This window comes from Ictalurus punctatus, chromosome 16 (assembly GCF_001660625.3).
Source record: "Ictalurus punctatus breed USDA103 chromosome 16, Coco_2.0, whole genome shotgun sequence".
Classification (NCBI taxonomy): domain Eukaryota; kingdom Metazoa; phylum Chordata; class Actinopteri; order Siluriformes; family Ictaluridae; genus Ictalurus; species Ictalurus punctatus.
The window spans coordinates 17,464,544-17,483,772 of NC_030431.2; the positions used below are offsets into that span (position 1 = coordinate 17,464,544).

A 19,229-nucleotide genomic window follows, 5' to 3' on the forward strand; every position below is an offset into this window, starting at 1 on the left:
ACGGCCCTGTGTGTGCGCGGAGTTTGCATGTTCTCTCCGTGCTGTAGGGGTTTCCTCTGGGTACTCCTGTTTTCTCCTCCAGTCCAAAGACATTCATTGTAGGCTGATTGGCATGTCCTAAGTGTCTGTAGAGTATGAATGGTTGTGTGAATGTGCATGTGATTGTACCCTGCACCCCGTCCAGGGTGTACCCCGCCCCGTGCCTGATGCTCACTGGGATAGTCTCCAGGTTCCCTGCGACCCCGAAGTGCAAGCGGTATAGAAAATGTATTTATGGATGGATGATTTTCTACTGCATATATCTATCTATATATCTATCTATCTATCTATCTATCTATATATATATATATATATATATATATATATATATATATGTATATATATATATATATGTATATATATATATGTATATATATATGTATATATATATATATATATGTGTATATATATATATATATATATATATATATATATATATATATATATATATATATATGTATATATATATATATATATATATTTTTTTTTACAGGCACAGCTTCTATCATAGAAAATGGACACCTTTTGACCAGTACTTTAGCTCCAAGCGCAGTGATTTCAAATAGACTTCTATATGGTTTGGAAATTAGACAAAAATATATATGTTGCACAACTAAACACAGTAGCTAATACAAGTTATGTATGAAAAAGATTCCGTTTGGCTAGAAGGTTAAGCTTTTACTGTAGAAATATAACAAGTCATATTTTATTTCTAACTCGTAAGAATTGAAATTCAAGATATCTGTAATTTCATTTTCAGTATAAGGAACACAAACACCTACTACGCACAATTTTTTTAACATGACTAGGAATGAGAATGAGGAACCTGTTAAAATATATTTCTCCAACATTTACCCTTTGTATTTCTAGCAAGACACATGTAAAATCTCATCAAGTATGAGACAAGGCAAAGTTATACAAATGCAGGACATGTTATAGGCAGGTGGGAATAAATAAATAAGAAGACAAAGACAGCGTGATGGTTAAACAGAAAGTGCAATGTGACATTATCTTTGTTTAATTAAACTATTTAGTGTATCTAATACACCTACTGGCATTTTTTTTAAAGAGGTGGGAAATCCACACGGACAACATGCAAACCTCAGGATCGAACCGAGGAGCCTGAAGCTGTAAGCCTCAACGTGTCACAACTAATAATAATACCGTATATAATTTAAAATGTTACAAATTACTACAACTGCATTATCACAACGGATTGCTGAGAAAATAAAAGCAAAGCAAAACAAGAACAAAACAACACACAATGGGCAGCATTATAGACTATAAAACGTTGAAGAACAGGCTGGAAGTTGAGAAGCTTCTGGAAAACACATACAAGTGTGTATAGTTTATAATGATACACAGTCCTTTACCATAATAGTAACCACTTAAGCACTCAGCTTTGTTTTTTTTTGTGTATGTGTGTTTTAGGCAGGGGCCACTTGTGCTTTTAGGGGACACACTTTAACATTTATCTTAACCTATTTTCAGGATTATTGCAAGTCATTTTTCAGTGTCATGTATCACTCTAAGATTTCTACAAGTAAACTAATAAAATATTTTCAGCTCAAATGAATGTTTCACGTTCAATGCAGCAGCACTCCTCGTCTTCAAAAAAACTCATGTGACACCCCTCTTCATCTCCCTCCACTGGATTCCTGTAGCCGCCCGTATCAAATTCAAGACCTTGTCTGGAACACCTGCTGGCTCAAATTTAGCCTATTACCCAAAAACACTTAAAATTCAACATAGAAGCAAATACTCACATCTATCTCCGAACCCAGTTGGAGATAGAAAAAAGACACCAGCCGTGAGTGAGAAGAAGCAAGGGTCCAGGTTTATTGGTTCTGTTCCACCACACGAGATCCACACCGATGAGAATTTTCAGAAGTGATCTGACACCCGGAGCTCAAGCTCCAGTATTTATACTGTATTTACACAGCAGATAACCAATATATTTCAGAAAGACTATGATATCAATACCAATAGGGTTAAAAAAGAGCTCATCTACATTACCATTAGGTTCTGAAAGAGGCCTTTCCAATTTACCATTAGGTTCAAAAGTGGAGAGAGACAAAACAATTTAGAGAGACCTTGGTCTCACTCTTATCTCGCGGGGTCAGCTTGACTCAGCTACCCTTATAAATGGCTCCTCATGGTTTTCTCTTAAAATTAAGGCCTTCATTGTGAGACAAGAATCTTCACCATCAGAATTATGAGTAAGTTACATTTTTCTGTTGTGTGTTTGCACTCCTCAGCTCTTATAATAAAATAAATAAATTTATGTAATAAAATTACATATTACTCATACTAGGTCTCCCTCATGTTTATTTCATGTCATTTTTATCCACAACACACCCCTCTACCTCAACAATCTCCTGAAGGCTTACGTTTCCTCACACAATCTGCGATCGATTAATAACCGACTCTTAGTAGTGTCTACTCAGCGTGTCTCAAGGTCCCTTTCCAGAACCTTTAAAGTAGGGCTGCACGATTATGGCCAAAATGACAATCCCGATTATTTTTTATCAATATTGAGATCTTGATTATTTATCACAATTATTAATTGATTTTAGTGACAACATATTTTTATTGCACATTCACATTTATTAAGTTTTCACATGCCACAATATAACACACAAGTAGGCATGAGAAAACTTGAGCTTGTCAATTATGACAGAATTTAGGAACATAGTGTGAGCTATGACACATTCATTTACCTTCTGATAAACTAAATTGAATATTTTCAGTTACTTTTACAGACTGTATGCAAAAAACAACCGTTAACCTGTTCCACCTGGTAAACAAATACAATAAACATCAATGTTCAGTGTTTGAAGTCTGCTCCTCTTAAATATATTTAAAGCTACACTATTAGACATTTTCCACTGTCATGGTTCTGGGCTGGAGTCAGTTCTCGAAACGCTCTGTGTATATTGTGTATATATCTGAATAATCTCATATAGGATGTGATTGGATGAGTTCATTTACCCATCAGATGCAAAGCGCTTTAGTTTAATGGTGTTCATTACTGATGCTCCGATTAGGATTTGTACGACTGAAACCGATCCAGATACCAATCATTTTTATTTAAGCTTTAATCAGGAGGTCTGTCATAAAGAGTTAAATGTAAGCTCTCTGCTCATGGTCACTGTTATTTGAGTTAAAATAATAGCAGTGAGATACTGTTGGTTAATTGATACAAGCATAAACAAGAATAAAATATTTATCTGTTAAATATTAACATAAACAATAAAGAGTCCTAATTAAAAGTAGATTAACCCCAGCATGATCCATATTAGGAAAAAGGCTAATAGCCTTCATAAGGGATAGCGAACTAAGCATAATATCAAATTGATATTAAATGCAATCCATAGTAATTACACATTATTTCATTTCTCATTTAATTGATATTTTATGAATTTATTATAATATCTATTTTTTATATTCAATTATTTATTTATAACTAAGCACATTTTCTGTCTTTACATTTTATTAGTTTTCTGTTTGTTTGTTTATCAGTTTTTCCTTTTAGATCGGTTCCCCAGTACAGTGTTGCCATGTCTGCTGATAATATTGTGCTTTGGGGGTTATTAAAATCAAAACATGGAAAATGGTGATGACTTCTAGTGATATCTGGCACCTTTAAGTTTAAATGAAGTGAATACGCTATGTATTTGAGGTAGTGAAGAGCGTGGAGGAGAGCAGCAGTGTACTCCTCCTGAACAGTTGCTACTCTTGATTATGATTGGTGAGGAATTTTTTTAATAAAGAAGTTTGAATTAAACGCACCTTGTAGTTAGCATTATTATTAAATTACTCCACATGAAGCCGCTAGTCTACATGAGCAGGTGAAACTTTAGGTCATTTTGCGTGATCAATAAAAGATGGCGGTTTGTGAGATCGGAGAGTTGACAGAAGCAGATGATGTACAGTGTTACTCGTCATCATAATGGCTTCTCTGCAGTATTTACCCACTTGTTCGGTTGGCCGAGGAGATGAAAAGCAGTGTGAAAGTAATTGTTGCTCTGTGTAGATGCATTTTGGACTTCCTGTGGTTTTTATTCCGATTGTATTATACAACTCCGAACAGGTCAGTCACACCGGTGCGAAGAAATATTTATTCACAGTCGCACAAAGTACTTCATTCGCAAACGCGAGTGAAATGGTTACACTGTAGAGCCCTGAGTTTATCTGAAAAGTTTTTTTCCTGTTTGGTGTGATGAGGTTTAATGTCCGACAACCTCTGTAATGCCATTTAGCATCGTGCTAGCTAGTGGCATGATTACCCACCCCATCAGGCCCACCTCTTCCGTGAGCACTTAACTAACTCTTAAAATGCCAACCCAACTTTTAAAAACAAAACAAAACAAAATTTACTCTGGCTCTTACAGCTCCACTCTATGCACTTTGCTTCTCTAGAACTCAATTATAAATCTTGCATGGTAGCACTACTTGTATTGTTCTCCGCTTGATATATTTCTTTGCTTGCATTTCCTCATTTGTAAGTCGCTTTGGATAAAAGCGTCTGCTAAATGAATAAATGTAAATGTTCATTTATGTGATAAGTAATCTTGTATTGCGGTGTGATCATGTGCAGAGATATAATTCATTATTTCTCACTGCATGAACATGACTGAAATTCAGTATTTTCAATTACCTGTGGATATAATACTTAGCAAGCTACGATAGTGAAAATAAATTAAGATATAAATAGATTCAAAATAGATTAAACTGAAACTAGATTAAACCAGGATAATTTCTGGTTCATCCATGCAGCTTTATCCATATCAAAGTTTCTACTTTCGCATCTGTTAAAGCAACTGTTTCTGTTAAGATCTTCGGCTCCTAGACTAAGACTAGGGAAGCATTCCTGTTGGCTGCTTCTTGTCGATCACGAAAGTCAACATTGCACAAGCACAAGCAGAATATCCCTGTTACGCTTATGTTGGGAACTCGCTTTCTTAGGCTTTTGAGACGATAAAATAAAATAGAAACTCTCTTCATTTCCCGTAGCCAGTTTGAACTTGGAGGCCGTCCCCCCTTGAAATTCACTCCCAGGACTCAGTCCTCCAAAAGCCTCAAGCACCCCAACACCCCATTTTGAATAATACCAAACATGTATAGTCACCTTCTTATTCACATTAAACATACCAGCTATTGCATATAGACCTTTGGTGAGTTTAATATACAACCCCAATTCCAAAAAAGATGGGATGCTGTGTAAAATGTAAATAACCTTCCACCAACTGTAAACATTTTGCGCATCATGAAGCGAAAAAATACGACAAAGCAAACCCAGGACTTCTCTAGTTGCTGTTGAGCAGCTAGAATCCTATATCAGACACGAATGGGACAAACTTCCTCTCCCAAAACTCCACCAACTGGTCTCCTCAGTTCCCAGTCGTATACGGACTGTTGTTAAAAGAAAACGGGATGCTACACAGTGGTAAACATTGCACCGTCCTAATTTTTTGGAGACGTGTTGTGGCCATCATATTCAAAATGACCTTATTTTTTCCTTAAAATGGTACATTTCCTCCATTTAAACATTTGATATGTTTTCTATGTTCTATTGGGAATAACGTATGGGTTTATGAGATTTGCAAATCATTGAATTCTGTTTTTATTTACATTTTACACAGTGTCCCAATGTTTTTGGAATTGGGGTTGTATTTTAATAAATATATTAATAAATATTAAGTAACATGTTTGATAAATACCTTCACAGTTTATTCTACGACATAAAATACCCCACTCGTGATTTTTTAAAAAGGTTTTTATATATCTTAAAAGAGACAGTTGCTAACAAGTGGCTAAATGGGACTACAGAGGTTGTCGGGAACATTAAACGTCATCATGCCGAACAAGAAAGCTCATCCACTACAGCCTGTTTAAACTCGCACGATTGCAAACTATTCCAACTCAAACTTTCCAATTTGTAGAGTTTTGCACATTGCAGTTTGTTGAATTCTGGTTCCAGTTGACAGGGTACACTGGCGCGTTTTGCTGCCGCTCCTGTTTTGTTTGTTTTCGTTTGTTTATTTAAGTTATACTGTTTTCAGTGCCCCTACGGTTGCGATGCGATGGTCCCATTTTATATACTTTGGACTGTTGTTTTTACTTCTGTGTTCCACCTAGAATAACCTGCAGTGTGCAATGGGGAATCAACGCCTCGGCCCGGCTGTGAGTGTGCACTTAATGACCATGGCCTTAAGGTACACTACACACCGGCTTCTGAATTTAAAACCGAGCTCTTATTGTCTAGCTAAAGACTCTTACAAACTCTGTCAAGACACTGGATTGCTACATCCTAAACCATATGTTCCTCGGGGTTTGAGGTGCAGTTTTGCTGTTTCATCCTCTCCTGACATCTTTATCCCTATCTGTTGATATAAAACCCACAAACTGTTTTATACTGGTGTTGATCACAGTAATTTAATATTGGTTCCCTGCGTGGAGATTAAACCATTGTCGTCTGACTTATGCCACATTATTCAATGCACGGTCCGTGAATAACAAGGCTGGACTTGTTGTTTTTAACCGAAAACTGGCATAAAGAAAACGATGGGCTCCTGTTTAACCAGGTCACTCCAGCGGGCTTTGGAGTATTAGATCTTCCGAGGTCATCTGGCACAGGCGGAGGCATTATTGTGATTTATTATTGTTTTATTATTAGTGGTTTATTATTGTCATTATTGTGAACCTGGAGTTCACTATAAACTCTGTATCCATTCCCCAGTTTTCATCATTTGAATGCCTGGTCTTGAGCATTTCTGCTCCTATATCTATCATCATTGCGACAGTCTATAAACCACCTAAGGCTAAGACACATGCAGCTTTTATGTCAGATTTTGCTGATTTCCTGTCAATCAGTACATGACACTTTTTTTTTTACAAAACAACTGCAAATATTTCACAATAGTGTAATGTTTTCAATATAATTTACAAATCATAAAAAAATATCATTAAATATTAGTGCTTGTATTCTCTGTTTTAGTTAGGGTATTTGCTAATCAGACCATTTATATGCAATTACATGCATTCCATACCTTTCTAATTATACACACACGTCATTGTCATTAAAGCTGAATAGAAAGCATAACGAAAGGGGTAATGCTATGACTCAGGAGAAGGAACATGATGATATTAAGGTCCAGGTGTGGTTTGTAGCAATGCACGCTATTTATTTATTTATTTATTTATTTATTTAGTTACATATGTTGTTTCAAGCCTTATACGCCCCTAGTGGCAACCATCGGAGTTTCGAAACAGTAATGACGTGACGAAGCCGCGTTTGCTGATATCACGTGACTTGCCCAAGTTGATTCACGCTCCGAACAACTGATTCGAAACAAACGATTCATAAAGATTTCAAAGCTTCATGAAGTAGTAGTCCGCACATGCGCGTTGGTGTTTAATTGCTCCAGCCATCATGCAGCGTGCACTGTCCCTCACTGCTCTCCGTCACTTTACTCTTCGGAAAAAACTGTGCTCTCTGACTCTTCGGCAGACTGCAGCCATGTCTACGCTTCTTATCAATCAGCCCAAGTATTCCTGGCTGAAAGAACTCGGTCTCAGCGAAGACAACGACGGCGTTTACAACGGGACGTGGGGAGGTAAAGGAGAGGTGAGAGCTGAAGATTAGAGCAGGTGACAGCTGTACTAAATATACGCTAGTCAGAGAGGTAGCTGCACAAAGCGCCTGGACTGAACAGAGGCCCACTCGGGCCTGTCTTTATGTAGGTTATTGGTTGGAAACTTGTATCTGGAGCAGTTTTTTGCCAATACACACAGGCTGATGTTTACTTTGTAGCTGTTGCATCATGTTTTGTAATGTGAGGTTCTAACACCTCTAACCTAACCTGGGGTTATTAATTAATTCATTGCTCTCAGGTTACATTCAGTACGTTTACATGGACAACAAAATTCTGATATTAACCCGATTAAGAAACTACCATGTAAACAGCGATTATTGATTACCTTAATCCGGCTAAAGTCATACTCGAAGTAAACACATTGAATTAAGACATGTGGCGCATTCCTATTTAATCGCATTATCGAAGTGCATTATAGACTACGTTTACATGGACAGCAGTAATCTGATTATTGACCTTATTCTGAATAAGACAATATTTTGAATATATAACCCTTGGTCTGCAGCAATGTTTAGGTAGGTGGTACGGTCAAAAAAAAACAACAAAACAAAAAAACCATTCACGTGAATACCAGGACCCAAGGTTTTCTAATTTGTAGTGCAAGTTAATTTAAGATTGCTTCCCAGTAGGGTTACACAATAAATCATTTGTCAATCCTTATTGCAACATTGGCCTATGATACTTTACCAAAGGTTACAGTATGAGAATGAGACCTCTATCAAATCCCAAAATGTTTCGTTGTGTCGTTTGAACATCTTAACACGCTCATGTTCAGCAGGCTCAAATTCATTTTATTTCTTTCTTTTTTTTTTTTGATGAATCACATAATTCACGGGATGTATTGAATGCCACAGCAAACCACAATCACAATATATCCTAGTGGAGTATGTTCATGGGGTATATTCATCCTCCGATTGGAGTATGTTCGTATGTTTCAGTCCAGTTTCACAGAGTGTGATTTCTACATGTCTGATTATTATCTTATGCTCGTAGGTGGTCACATCATTCTGTCCTGCTAACAACGAGCCCATCGCCAGAGTCCGACAGGTAACTTTACTTCTATACACATTACCCTGTTCCTTGCTTGTTCCTAAGAAATAAGTATCAGTGTCAGAACTCTAGAAACTATAGGTGACTAAAATGCAATCAAATGTCTGTACAATACAAATGCACAAATTACCACCCAATACCATAATCATGCACAAAGAGTCCTTTAGGAAGCAGTAAACTATAGACATATTTGAAAGTCTGTATGTCTTTTAAGTCACTTCAAAGTGGTAAATATCTCAAATAAAGCTGGTGAATAGAGTTTTTGTACTTTAAATAATGACTTTTTGAACTTGAAAGAGTGTTCCCTGTGTGAGTTATGCTCTGTTATAACAAGTGGATAAATAGGTAAATGTGTATGATAAAATGGTTCATTTCAGAGCATGTGAGCGAAAGGAAGCAGAGCGATGTGACACTTCTCTCAATATTCCACTCAGTCGCTCACTGCCCAAGCGAATGCTCTGCTCATGTACCGCTCGCACTCAGCGGTAAAAGAAAGTGCACTCCTCCCTCTCCGACATGAAATTTCTCTTGGTATACTTGTTTCAGTTTGTAATACATTGCTTGTATAAATGCCTCCATTAAAGTGTTAGAGATAATAATTATGATATTTGTGTGTGGCATTCTGTTACAGGCTGTGCCTTTTAGTCATTTTATTAATTTCTTTAAATGTATTAAATTAAATTGATAAATTTAACGAAGGGCGTTAGCTGGACGGTTAATCATCCGGGGCTGATTCCCAGATTCTTCTCAATCAAAAAAATGTTTAAAAACATGCAAAATATATTTAAAATGAACTGTTTCCATGCGTTTGTTTCTTGCATGTGAGGGTTAATTGCTTAAAAAATTGAAAATTGGACAGAAAGCTGAATTTATCATAAAACTTGCCTCGGGTATCACTGTTTGAAGGAGTACTAGACAGATAAAATAAACTTTTGTGCTATCGAACACGAGACTAGGCTAATTTTGTGTCGCTAGCCAAGGGGAGGCACAGCTAAGCTATCATTCAGTACGTTTACATGGACAACAATAATCCAATATTAACCCGATTAGACAATATTCTGATTAAGAAACTACCATGTAAACAGCGATTATTGATGACCTTTATCCGATTAAAGTCATACTCGTAATAAACACAAATGGAATTAAGAGGTGTGGAGTATTCCTGTTTTAGTCGCATTATCGAAGTGCGTTACAGACATGTACACACCTTAATCACACTATTAACACCGTGTGGGAGTTTTCACCGCATTTTTCCACAGGGGACACATACAGCAGTGCTCAACCGTTTGACGGCAAACAAGAGAGCATAGCTGCGTCTGAAACCGCATACTTACCTATTATATATTTGGCATAATACATGTATTTCGGCTACTATATAGTAGGTAAGTACACGGTTTAGCATGACAAATAATTAACTGCACTTGAAGCTTTCGTAAAATTAAAAATGAAACACCCAAAACTGTGTACGGTACCATAACGAAGACGAACTGCATTCTGGTCATGCTCTGGTTCGTTATGATCTTTTATAAAATGTATTTCTACCTTTTCAATCAGGCTACCCTGGCTGAATATGAGGAAACTGTACAGAAGGCACGAGAGGCATGGAAAGTTTGGGCAGATGTAAGTACTGAGATGAAGTGAAGGCACTGAGATTTATTGATGTTTAAATGAGGTTTAAATATTCTTGTACCGCAGCACTGTTTAATTCTCCAATTTGATTGCTCAGAAGGTTTTGAACAATTTTCTACAACGACAGCTTAAAGTTTATGCAGAACAATGCACTCATTCTAATGCAGCTCATTCAAAGAGACTTGTATGATGGATGCTCCATATAAGCCTAATATTAAATAGATTTAAGAGCATGGTATTTAATGTAAATAACAGTAACTCTGCTTCATGTTGGACCACATCATGAAGGATTGTTTATTTCCTGTAACAGCTCGCCTTGTCGTATTTTATTCCTTATTATACTTCTTGCTTTATTGAATCTCTGACATCTTTTTTTTTTTTTTTTTTTTTTTTTTTTTTTTTTTTGCAGATCCCTGCTCCAAAAAGAGGGGAGATTGTAAGACAGATTGGAGATGCTCTGAGGAAAAAGATTAAAGTTCTTGGCAGCTTGGTACACTTGGATTTAAAAACTCTGCCTTCCGACTGATGCTGTTTCAGCAATTAAAGCATGTATGTGGACTGCTGTGTGAGATATTTCACACAGATCTATATGTATTATCAGGTGTCTTTGGAGATGGGGAAGATCTATGTGGAGGGGGTCGGTGAGGTGCAGGAGTATGTCGACGTGTGCGACTATGCTGTCGGACTCTCCCGTATGATTGGCGGTCCAGTTCTGCCCTCTGAAAGTAGGTCACATCAGTGGTGGTAAAAAAATAAATAAATAATCCACTTTTGTAGTTAGCCATTTACTGTGTCTGTAAGGTCAGGAGAGGTGAGCGTGAAACATTGAAGGCTTTTGGGATGAAATTACTGATATGTTAATGTTTACAAGTCACTAGATCATCAATACAACTATTCCACTGACTGACTGAGGTCCAGATGCTGTTTTGCTTTTATTGGAATTATTAATCTTGAAATATGTCCTGAGTGCTGTCATTTTGTGCAACGTCATACACTAGGCTTACACCGATCAGCCATAACATTAAAACCACTGACAGGTGAAGGCAATAACATTGATTATCTTTTTACAATGGCACCTCTTGAGGGGTGGGATATATTAACCAGCAAGTGAACCGTTAGTTCTCGAAGTTGATGTGTTTGAAGCAGGTTAAATGGACCCGTGAAAGGATTTTGACAAGGCCCAAATAGTGAGGGCTAGAGGACTGGGTCAGAGCATCTCCAAAACGGAAGGTCTTGTTGGGTGTTTCCGGGACGCAATGGTTAGTACCTACCAAAAGCGGTCCAAGGAAGGACAACTGGTGAACCAGCGACAGGTTCATTTGCTCCCAAGGCTCATTAATGCACATGGGGAGAGAAGGCTAGCCTAACTGGTCTGATCCCACAGAAGACCTACTGTAGCACAAATTGCTGAAAGGGTTCACACTTTGACACGTACCACCTACCTAAACGTTGCTGGAGACCAGGTAAACCTCTGCATGGCAGCGGTATTCCTTAATGGCAGTGGCCTCTTTCAGCAGGATAATGCATCCTGCCTCACTGCAAAAATTGTACAGGATTGCTTTGAGGAACTTCACAAAGAGTTCAAGGTGTTGACTCAGCCTCCAAGTTCCCAGATCTGAATCCGATCGAGCATCTGTGGCATGTGCTGGACAAACAAGTTCAATCCATGGAGGCCCGACCTCGCAACTTGCAGGATTTAAAGAATCTGCTGTTAACGTCTTGGTGCCAGATATCACGGCACACCTTCAGAGAAGCCCATGCCTCAACGGGTCAGAGCTGTTTTTGCGGTACAAGGGGGACCTACACAATATTAGGCAGGTGGTTTTAATGTTATGGCTGATCAGTGCATGTCACATAATAGCACATGGTATGAGATGGTATTGGAGTTTTTTTTTTATTTATTTTTATTTTATTTTATTTTATTTTTATTTTTTATAAATGAGTTTGAATAAATAAGCAAAGGATTGGACCAATACTCGGGACCTTTTCTGGAAAAAGCGCACAGTAGGCAACCCCTCTGGAATCAGGAGTGGCATTGGTGGGCAGATAAAGTCTCTCAGAAGCTCTTTTGTTTGATGTTTTCAGGACCAGGCCATGCTCTGATTGAGCAGTGGAACCCTGTGGGTTTGGTGGGCATCATCACTGCCTTTAACTTCCCTGTAGCGGTGTACGGCTGGAACAATGCTATCGCTCTGATCTGTGGCAACGTCTGCCTCTGGTGAGACTACCTTAGAAAACTTGCTGAAGTTTTTATATTAACAGATTTTTAGAATTAGGATTCAAAGATAAAACATGAAGTAAAATGTCATCTAAGAATGGATCACAGTGCTTGCAAAGCTGTTAAATGTGCCTCTTTTATTGGCAGGAAAGGAGCCCCAACCACCCCTCTGACTAGTGTAGCAGTGACTAAGTAAGTGTGAGTGTAGTAATGGACATCAATTGCAATACACTGCCATAAAACATTTGTCAGAATTTATGTCCCACTACAATCATTTGTGTGTGTGTGTGTGTGTGTGTGTGTGTGTGTGTGTGTGTGTGTGCGCGTGCATTCATTCAGAATTGTTGCTGAGGTGTTGGAGCAGAATAACCTTCCTGGTGCGATCTGCTCTATGACATGTGGTGGAGCTGACATTGGGTATGTACACAAGACAGATTATATGCGATTTATGGACCTGATGGAAAAAAATGTGCACACTTATTGTTCAGCTTTGATATGTACCTGTTTTAGATGACACTAATGTGGATTATTTTGTCTAGCGTTTTTGGTTTCATGCTTCATGGATGGACAAACAAGATTATTTCTGTAAAGCACAGACATTTTGTACTGACTTTCTATTTGTTTTTATTGATAAGCAACCAGAACTCCTGGTTTCAGGGCTTTTACCAGTAACATGTAAAGCGTTTTTGAGTAGATATACACTCCAATGATAAAAGTTTGTGGACACCTGACAGTCACACCCCTGTGTGGCTGGACCCACTCTGCTGTTCACCCCTGCTGCTTGTTGCTCAGGTCGAGGAGAGCTTGGTGTTAGGTTTTGTGGAGGCTAATGAGAGTTTTTATGATTTTGCTGATTGGGGAGGCTTCCATGGTGGCATCTGAGTCCACTGTAGAACATGTTGTGTAGGTGTGCGGAGTAAAACTCTGAGGCAGGCAGATTTTCAGCGGCGCTCGGGGCTGACTTTTATTTTTCCCATAGTGCTTTTCAGTCCACTTTCCAAAAATCAAAAGGAACTGTCACCATCCTGCACTTGACCATGCCCCTGCTGCCACAAACATCACAGCAGGTTCTAAATCTGGAATGGGATTTTTAAAGAGCACATGAGTGTGATGGTCAGGTGTCCACAGACATTTGCCCGTAAGGTGTTTTTGTATATTTTGGTTTTTGAGACATTACGATCACGGGAAATGGTGGCTTTAGGCTACTCGATTGTTTTCAAGTCCGAATCTCAGCACTGGCACTTTGGGGTCCCTCCATTGCAAAATCCATGTCAGTCCTGTAAGGACATGTTGATGCTTGTTTGTGCACACTATTCACATTTTGTTGTGTTCTTTTTGTAGCACGGCCCTCGCTAAAGATGAGCGGGTTGACCTTGTATCTTTCACTGGCAGTACTCACGTGGGCAAACAGGTGGCTCTGATGGTGCAGGAGCGGTTTGGTGAGCGCTCTGTTTCACTCTGTCTGCGATCTTCACTTCAGCCTACATAACATTATATGCTGTTGCATTTTCACTGTTTGTTGAGTTTGAGACATCAGTATGAAGGTATTTGTTTTTTTTGTATGTCTTTTTTTTTTTTTTTTTTTTTTTTTTTTTTTTAAATTTAATTTATTTGTTTTTTTTACCCCCACAGGTCGACAGTTGTTAGAGCTTGGAGGGAACAATGCCATCATCGGTAAGGTACTTGTTCAACAGGTTTGCATGTAGCCCTGCTTCTTGTGTAGTTCATAGAATGAGTAAAGCTTTTTGTTTGTTTTTGTTTTTTTGTTAGTGTTTGAGGATGCTGACCTTAACCTGGTAGTGCCTTCAGCTCTCTTTGCGTCCGTGGGAACTGCAGGTCAGCGCTGTACCACTACCAGGAGACTGGTGAGTGTCACTTGAGTGACAAAAGCACTGATTTCCAAAAAAAAAACATTGTGTCGACTCATTTGGGTCGTACAATCTTATCTGCCAGTGTGGTGCCATTTTTAAAAAATAAATAAGTAAATAAAAATTATTTTGACCAATCAGGAGCCACACCTGATCTCACTTGAAGGCAAAGACAAACTGATGAAACAAGAGGAACTGCTTCTGTAATCATAAATACTTTTTTTTTCTTTTTTTTTTTTCTTTCTTTTTTTCTTCTCTGTGCTCATCCCAGGACATTTATTCACAATATTCTCATACTGAACATCAGTTAATCCAGTTAACGCTATCTGACATTGTAGATCACAGTTATAGAAGTGTAATGCTTCCCAATCACACTATCTGGAGTCGCCGGTCACCTCTGACTTGATGATCTAAATCTATATCCAGATTTCTGCTTTATTACACCATTTTTTTTGTTGTTGTTGAAAGTGCTATACAAATAAAATTTAACTTAAATGGAATCAAATGTGGCTCCTGATGGTTGGAATGAAAATCTGCAGCTACACTTGCAGAGTACTGTAAGCCAGACTTGATGCGAGACACAACTTTCCCGATAAAAGATATGATTATGAAGTCTCAGTGAAAGTTAAAAGAAAAATAAAGTGGTGCCGTTCCCTCCTTTTCGTTCTCGTTTAATCTAATGAGCCATGCTTTGGTGAGTACTAATCTAAAATCTCTCCTTCTCCCCCCGCCACTGTGTTCACTAGTTTCTGCATGAGAGTGTTCATGATAAGGTCGTGGAAAGGTTAATCAAAGCCTACAAGCAAGTCCGCATCGGCGAACCCTGGGACCGTAAGTTCATTCAGGCTCAGGCACTCAGAATCTTTCCGCTAATTTCTCCCAAATGCAAAAAAAAAAAATATATATATATATATAATATATATATATATATATATATATATATATATATATATATATATATATTATTGAGCAACATTTAAAGGTGCAGTTTGCAGAAATATTTCTAGACCTGTAATAAATAATAGGATTTCAAATATACCTGTAATTCACAATATTGCTATGCAATAAGGCGAAATTAGCCCCTTCCCCAGGCAGAACTGACATGAATTTGGTTAAAAGGCCTACATCATTTTAGCAGAGAGGGTGGGGTCAGTTCAAGTTTTCATTCAGACCAGCAGAAGGCTCTAAAAATGACAAACTGCTCCTTTAAGTTGTCTCAGAAGGAAAAGAATAAATCAGAAATCATAGTAATGTACAAATGGTGTATCTATTAAGTATCATATAGTCATGCAAATTATTATTATTAATTTTTTTTTTTTTTACATTTATGTATCAAACAAATAACTAAGAACCAGTGATTATGAATGTATTTTTTGTTTGTCAACAGCTAGTACTCTGTATGGTCCCCTGCACACCAAGCAAGCTGTGGACCAGTACCTGGCGGCCATAGTGCAGGCCAAGCAGCAGGGTGGCACTCTGGTTTGTGGTGGAAAGGTACAGTGCTGCACCTTTTAACTGTGTCTCATGCGTGCAAACAGGTTTGGAACGCATCACTTTGGTAGATATGCTGTGTATCTGTAGCACTGAAGAAATCTTCCTGCAAAACTGAACCCCACCTCTCAATCTGTTGGTCAGGTCATGGATCGCTCCGGAAACTACGTGGAGCCAACTATCTTCACTGGTCTGGCACACGACGCCCCCATCGTTCACACAGAGACCTTTGTGCCTATTCTCTATGTAATCAAATTCAAGGTAGGACGTTTTCCCCTCTTTTCTCTACATTCACATGGTTTTTCAGGTTTCAGAATTTTTTTTTCCGCCTTCTCTTATTTTACCTTTAGACTGAAGAGGAGGCGTTCGCTTGGAATAATGAAGTCAAACAGGGTCTCTCCAGCAGCATCTTCACAAAAGACATGGGCAGAGTGTTCCGCTGGCTAGGGTGTGTGGAGTCTGTACATATATGCACTTTAATGTTTAATATGTGTAAATTAGTTCTTGGCGACTGAGATCGGATTTTGTTTCCTCCAGACCTAAAGGCTCAGACTGTGGCATTGTTAATGTCAACATTCCAACCAGCGGTGCTGAGATTGGAGGAGCCTTTGGTGGGTACAGAATCCTTCTTACAGGCCATACAGGATTTTGATTGTTTTTGTGAATGGTGCAGCCATAAATGTTTGATTTTGCCGTGGCTTTTTTCAGAATTTCCAGTTTTGCAGAGTTTTTTGTGCTGGGTTTGTGTTTTTTTTTGGTGGAAAACCACTTGAATTGGCAAAATCGCAATTGCACGGTCTTTCACAGTGATGTCTGCTGGTAAATGAGAACTTTTAGTTGTACTCATGTTTAACGCACATGAATCTAAGAGGGCTTAGACTGAATGTGCAGTGTGATGTCACGTGGTGCGTCATCTTGACTCAAATCTGCGGTAATTCTGAAAAAGCTCTGCTGAATATTGCGGGTTTACTTGATATTTGGTTTCTTCAATCGCAAGAACACAAAATCCTGGCGGGACTGTTTTTTTTTTTTTTTTTTTTTTTTTTTTTTTTTTGGAACAGTACTAACAGTTGCTGCTGTGAGGAATGGCAGATAAGTGTGTGGCTTTTGTGTGTACAGGAGGAGAAAAGCACACAGGAGGTGGACGCGAGTCAGGCAGCGACTCATGGAAGCAGTATATGAGGAGGTCTACATGGTAAGTGCCCAAGTACACTGTCCATCTGTCTTTTACACAAAATGCAAAATTTTCTTTCTTTGGATTTATGGAAAAGTTTTGTGATGCAGACAGGCACAAAAATAAGGAAAACATACAAGGATATATACACAATGAAGCTTCACGTGTGCTACTACTAATGTAAAGAATGTAATTTGACTACTACGTATGTAAAAAGAAAACACTTCCTATGACCCCCATGCCTGGGTGGACAAAGTCATGTATAATCTACAAGAGTTAGCTTCCCTTGCAACACCTTGGCATTCATCTATCCATGTATCACCCAGGGTACGTTCACTCACTGGAGACACACTGATTGGCCAAAGACTAGGCAATGTTTTTTCAGTATTCAGCTCTCCAGCTGTCTGTCCCCACTGTAGCCTCAGACTCATGTTCTTGGCTGTCAGGAAAGAAACCCAATGTAGTCTTCTGCTGTTAACACCCATGGCCTTATGGTCTGATGATGATGGTGGTGTGTGTTCTGAAACTCTTTTCTGCTCACCATGGTGGTAAAGAGTGGTTATTTTACTGTAGACTTCCTGTCAACTCAAACCAGTCTATCCATTCTCCTCCAACCTCTCTCTCTCTCTCTCTCTCTCTCTCTCTCTCTCTCTCTCTCTCTCTCTCTCTCTCTCTCTCTCTCTCTCTCTCTCTCTCATTAACAAGTATGCTTTTTCCTCCCACACCATTCTGTGTAAACTCTGGAGACTGTTGTGCTTTAAAATTTCTAAGACATCAGCAGTTGAAATATTTAAACCAGCCTAGGTCAAGCATGAATAAAGATGCCACAGTCAAAGTCACTGAGAGCATATTTAACCCCCCCATTCTGAAGTTTAATGTGAGTCTTGACTTGTATCTGTAATGCATAATTTTATGCATTGCACTGTTACCACTAGATTGGATAATTACGTGAATGAACAGGATTACAGGTATTCCTATTAAAGTGGCTGGTGAATGTGATGCTAAATGCAATTTTAGGGATTTATATGAGTGTGTTTGTGCACGTGTGTGTGTGTGTGTGTGTGTGTGTGTGTGTGTGTGTGTGTATAATAGTTAAAGGTCCTTAGCTTCTTAGAGTTCTAGTGAGAACCCTCTCTGATACAGAAACACGTGTAGGCTGCCATATATGACCTTATTCCTCCGAGAGGGAGGATTGAAATTGGTGCATAATGAAGAGTAATTCTGTATAGTAAATTTAAAATATTTTCTTTTTTTCCCCTCACACAGTACTATCAACTACAGCAAGAACCTCCCGCTGGCACAAGGAATCAAGTTTGAGTGAACTGTAACCAAGTAATACTATTACCTGGAAAAAAACAACACAACTAACACAATAAACAGATTTTTCAATTAACACGTTTATTCCAAACTAATCAAATGTAAACGTGCATATGCAATCGGTCTCTCTGTCATGTTAGATTGGTTTAATGGGCAGTTTTATTTCTTTATAGTTTGAATTTGTTAATGAAATTTTGAGTTTTGAAAAGACCCAACCCCAGTGTTCTACAATACATTTATTGACGGTTAAAAAGCACTTGATGGTTTCGTAGTGTGTCCTGTTTTAATGCTCTTCCTTGTCAACATTGAGGCGCTTTGTACGAATAAATCATGCCTTTATTTTTGAAGGAAATTTTTCAAACGTGTGGTTATTTGTTTATACACATTTTTTTCTGTTTTATTTTAGGATCACTTTATTATTATTTTTTTTGGATGAAATTTATATTCTGGCAAGATGTCTGTTTTGCAAAGATTCATCTACTGGAATGCTTGCTATTAGATGCTGTTTCAGTAAGAAATCTGTTTGGTCTAACTACTTTTCAATTTATTATTAACAAATTAGATGTTACATTTCTGCAGCATTAGAAATCATCAACAGTTAGAAAGTTGCACATTATTTAATGACACAGTCCAACAGGGGGTGATATTGCTGTGAAATAGTTAATGCTGCTCAGAAAAGTGCAACAAAAAGCAGTCAGCCATCACCAGGATGACTGGGCTATAAACTACAGCACAGTGAAATTCTCCCCCCGCATATCCCAGATTGTTAGGAAGCTGGGGTCAGA

The 19,229-nt window shown here is 38.2% G+C and overlaps 1 protein-coding gene across 1 annotated transcript; it reads left to right on the forward strand.

Moving 5' to 3' along the window:
• Positions 1–7,460: 7,460 nt before the first annotated feature.
• On the forward strand, positions 7,461–18,796 carry aldh7a1 (aldehyde dehydrogenase 7 family, member A1). The gene is made up of 18 exons (XM_017489954.3): positions 7,461–7,669; positions 8,691–8,744; positions 10,302–10,367; positions 10,786–10,866; positions 10,978–11,101; positions 12,462–12,594; positions 12,742–12,786; positions 12,934–13,011; positions 13,936–14,033; positions 14,227–14,268; positions 14,365–14,459; positions 15,209–15,293; positions 15,850–15,956; positions 16,098–16,214; positions 16,304–16,401; positions 16,491–16,564; positions 17,073–17,148; positions 18,394–18,796. Exons 1-18 carry the CDS (start codon positions 7,475–7,477, stop codon positions 18,446–18,448), a joined length of 1,623 nt encoding a protein of 540 aa, XP_017345443.1. The 5' UTR covers positions 7,461–7,474; the 3' UTR covers positions 18,449–18,796.
• Positions 18,797–19,229: the final 433 nt, after the last annotated feature.

Bases quoted from the DNA above. Each gene is read 5' to 3' on its own strand.
- aldh7a1 (XM_017489954.3), top strand. From the start codon at position 7,475: ATGCAGCGTGCACTGTCCCTCACTGCTCTCCGTCACTTTACTCTTCGG. The intron at 12,595-12,741 runs GTGAGACTACCT...TTTTATTGGCAG, and splicing joins TGTGGCAACGTCTGCCTCTG to GAAAGGAGCCCCAACCACCC. The intron at 13,012-13,935 runs GTATGTACACAA...TTCTTTTTGTAG, and splicing joins TGTGGTGGAGCTGACATTGG to CACGGCCCTCGCTAAAGATG.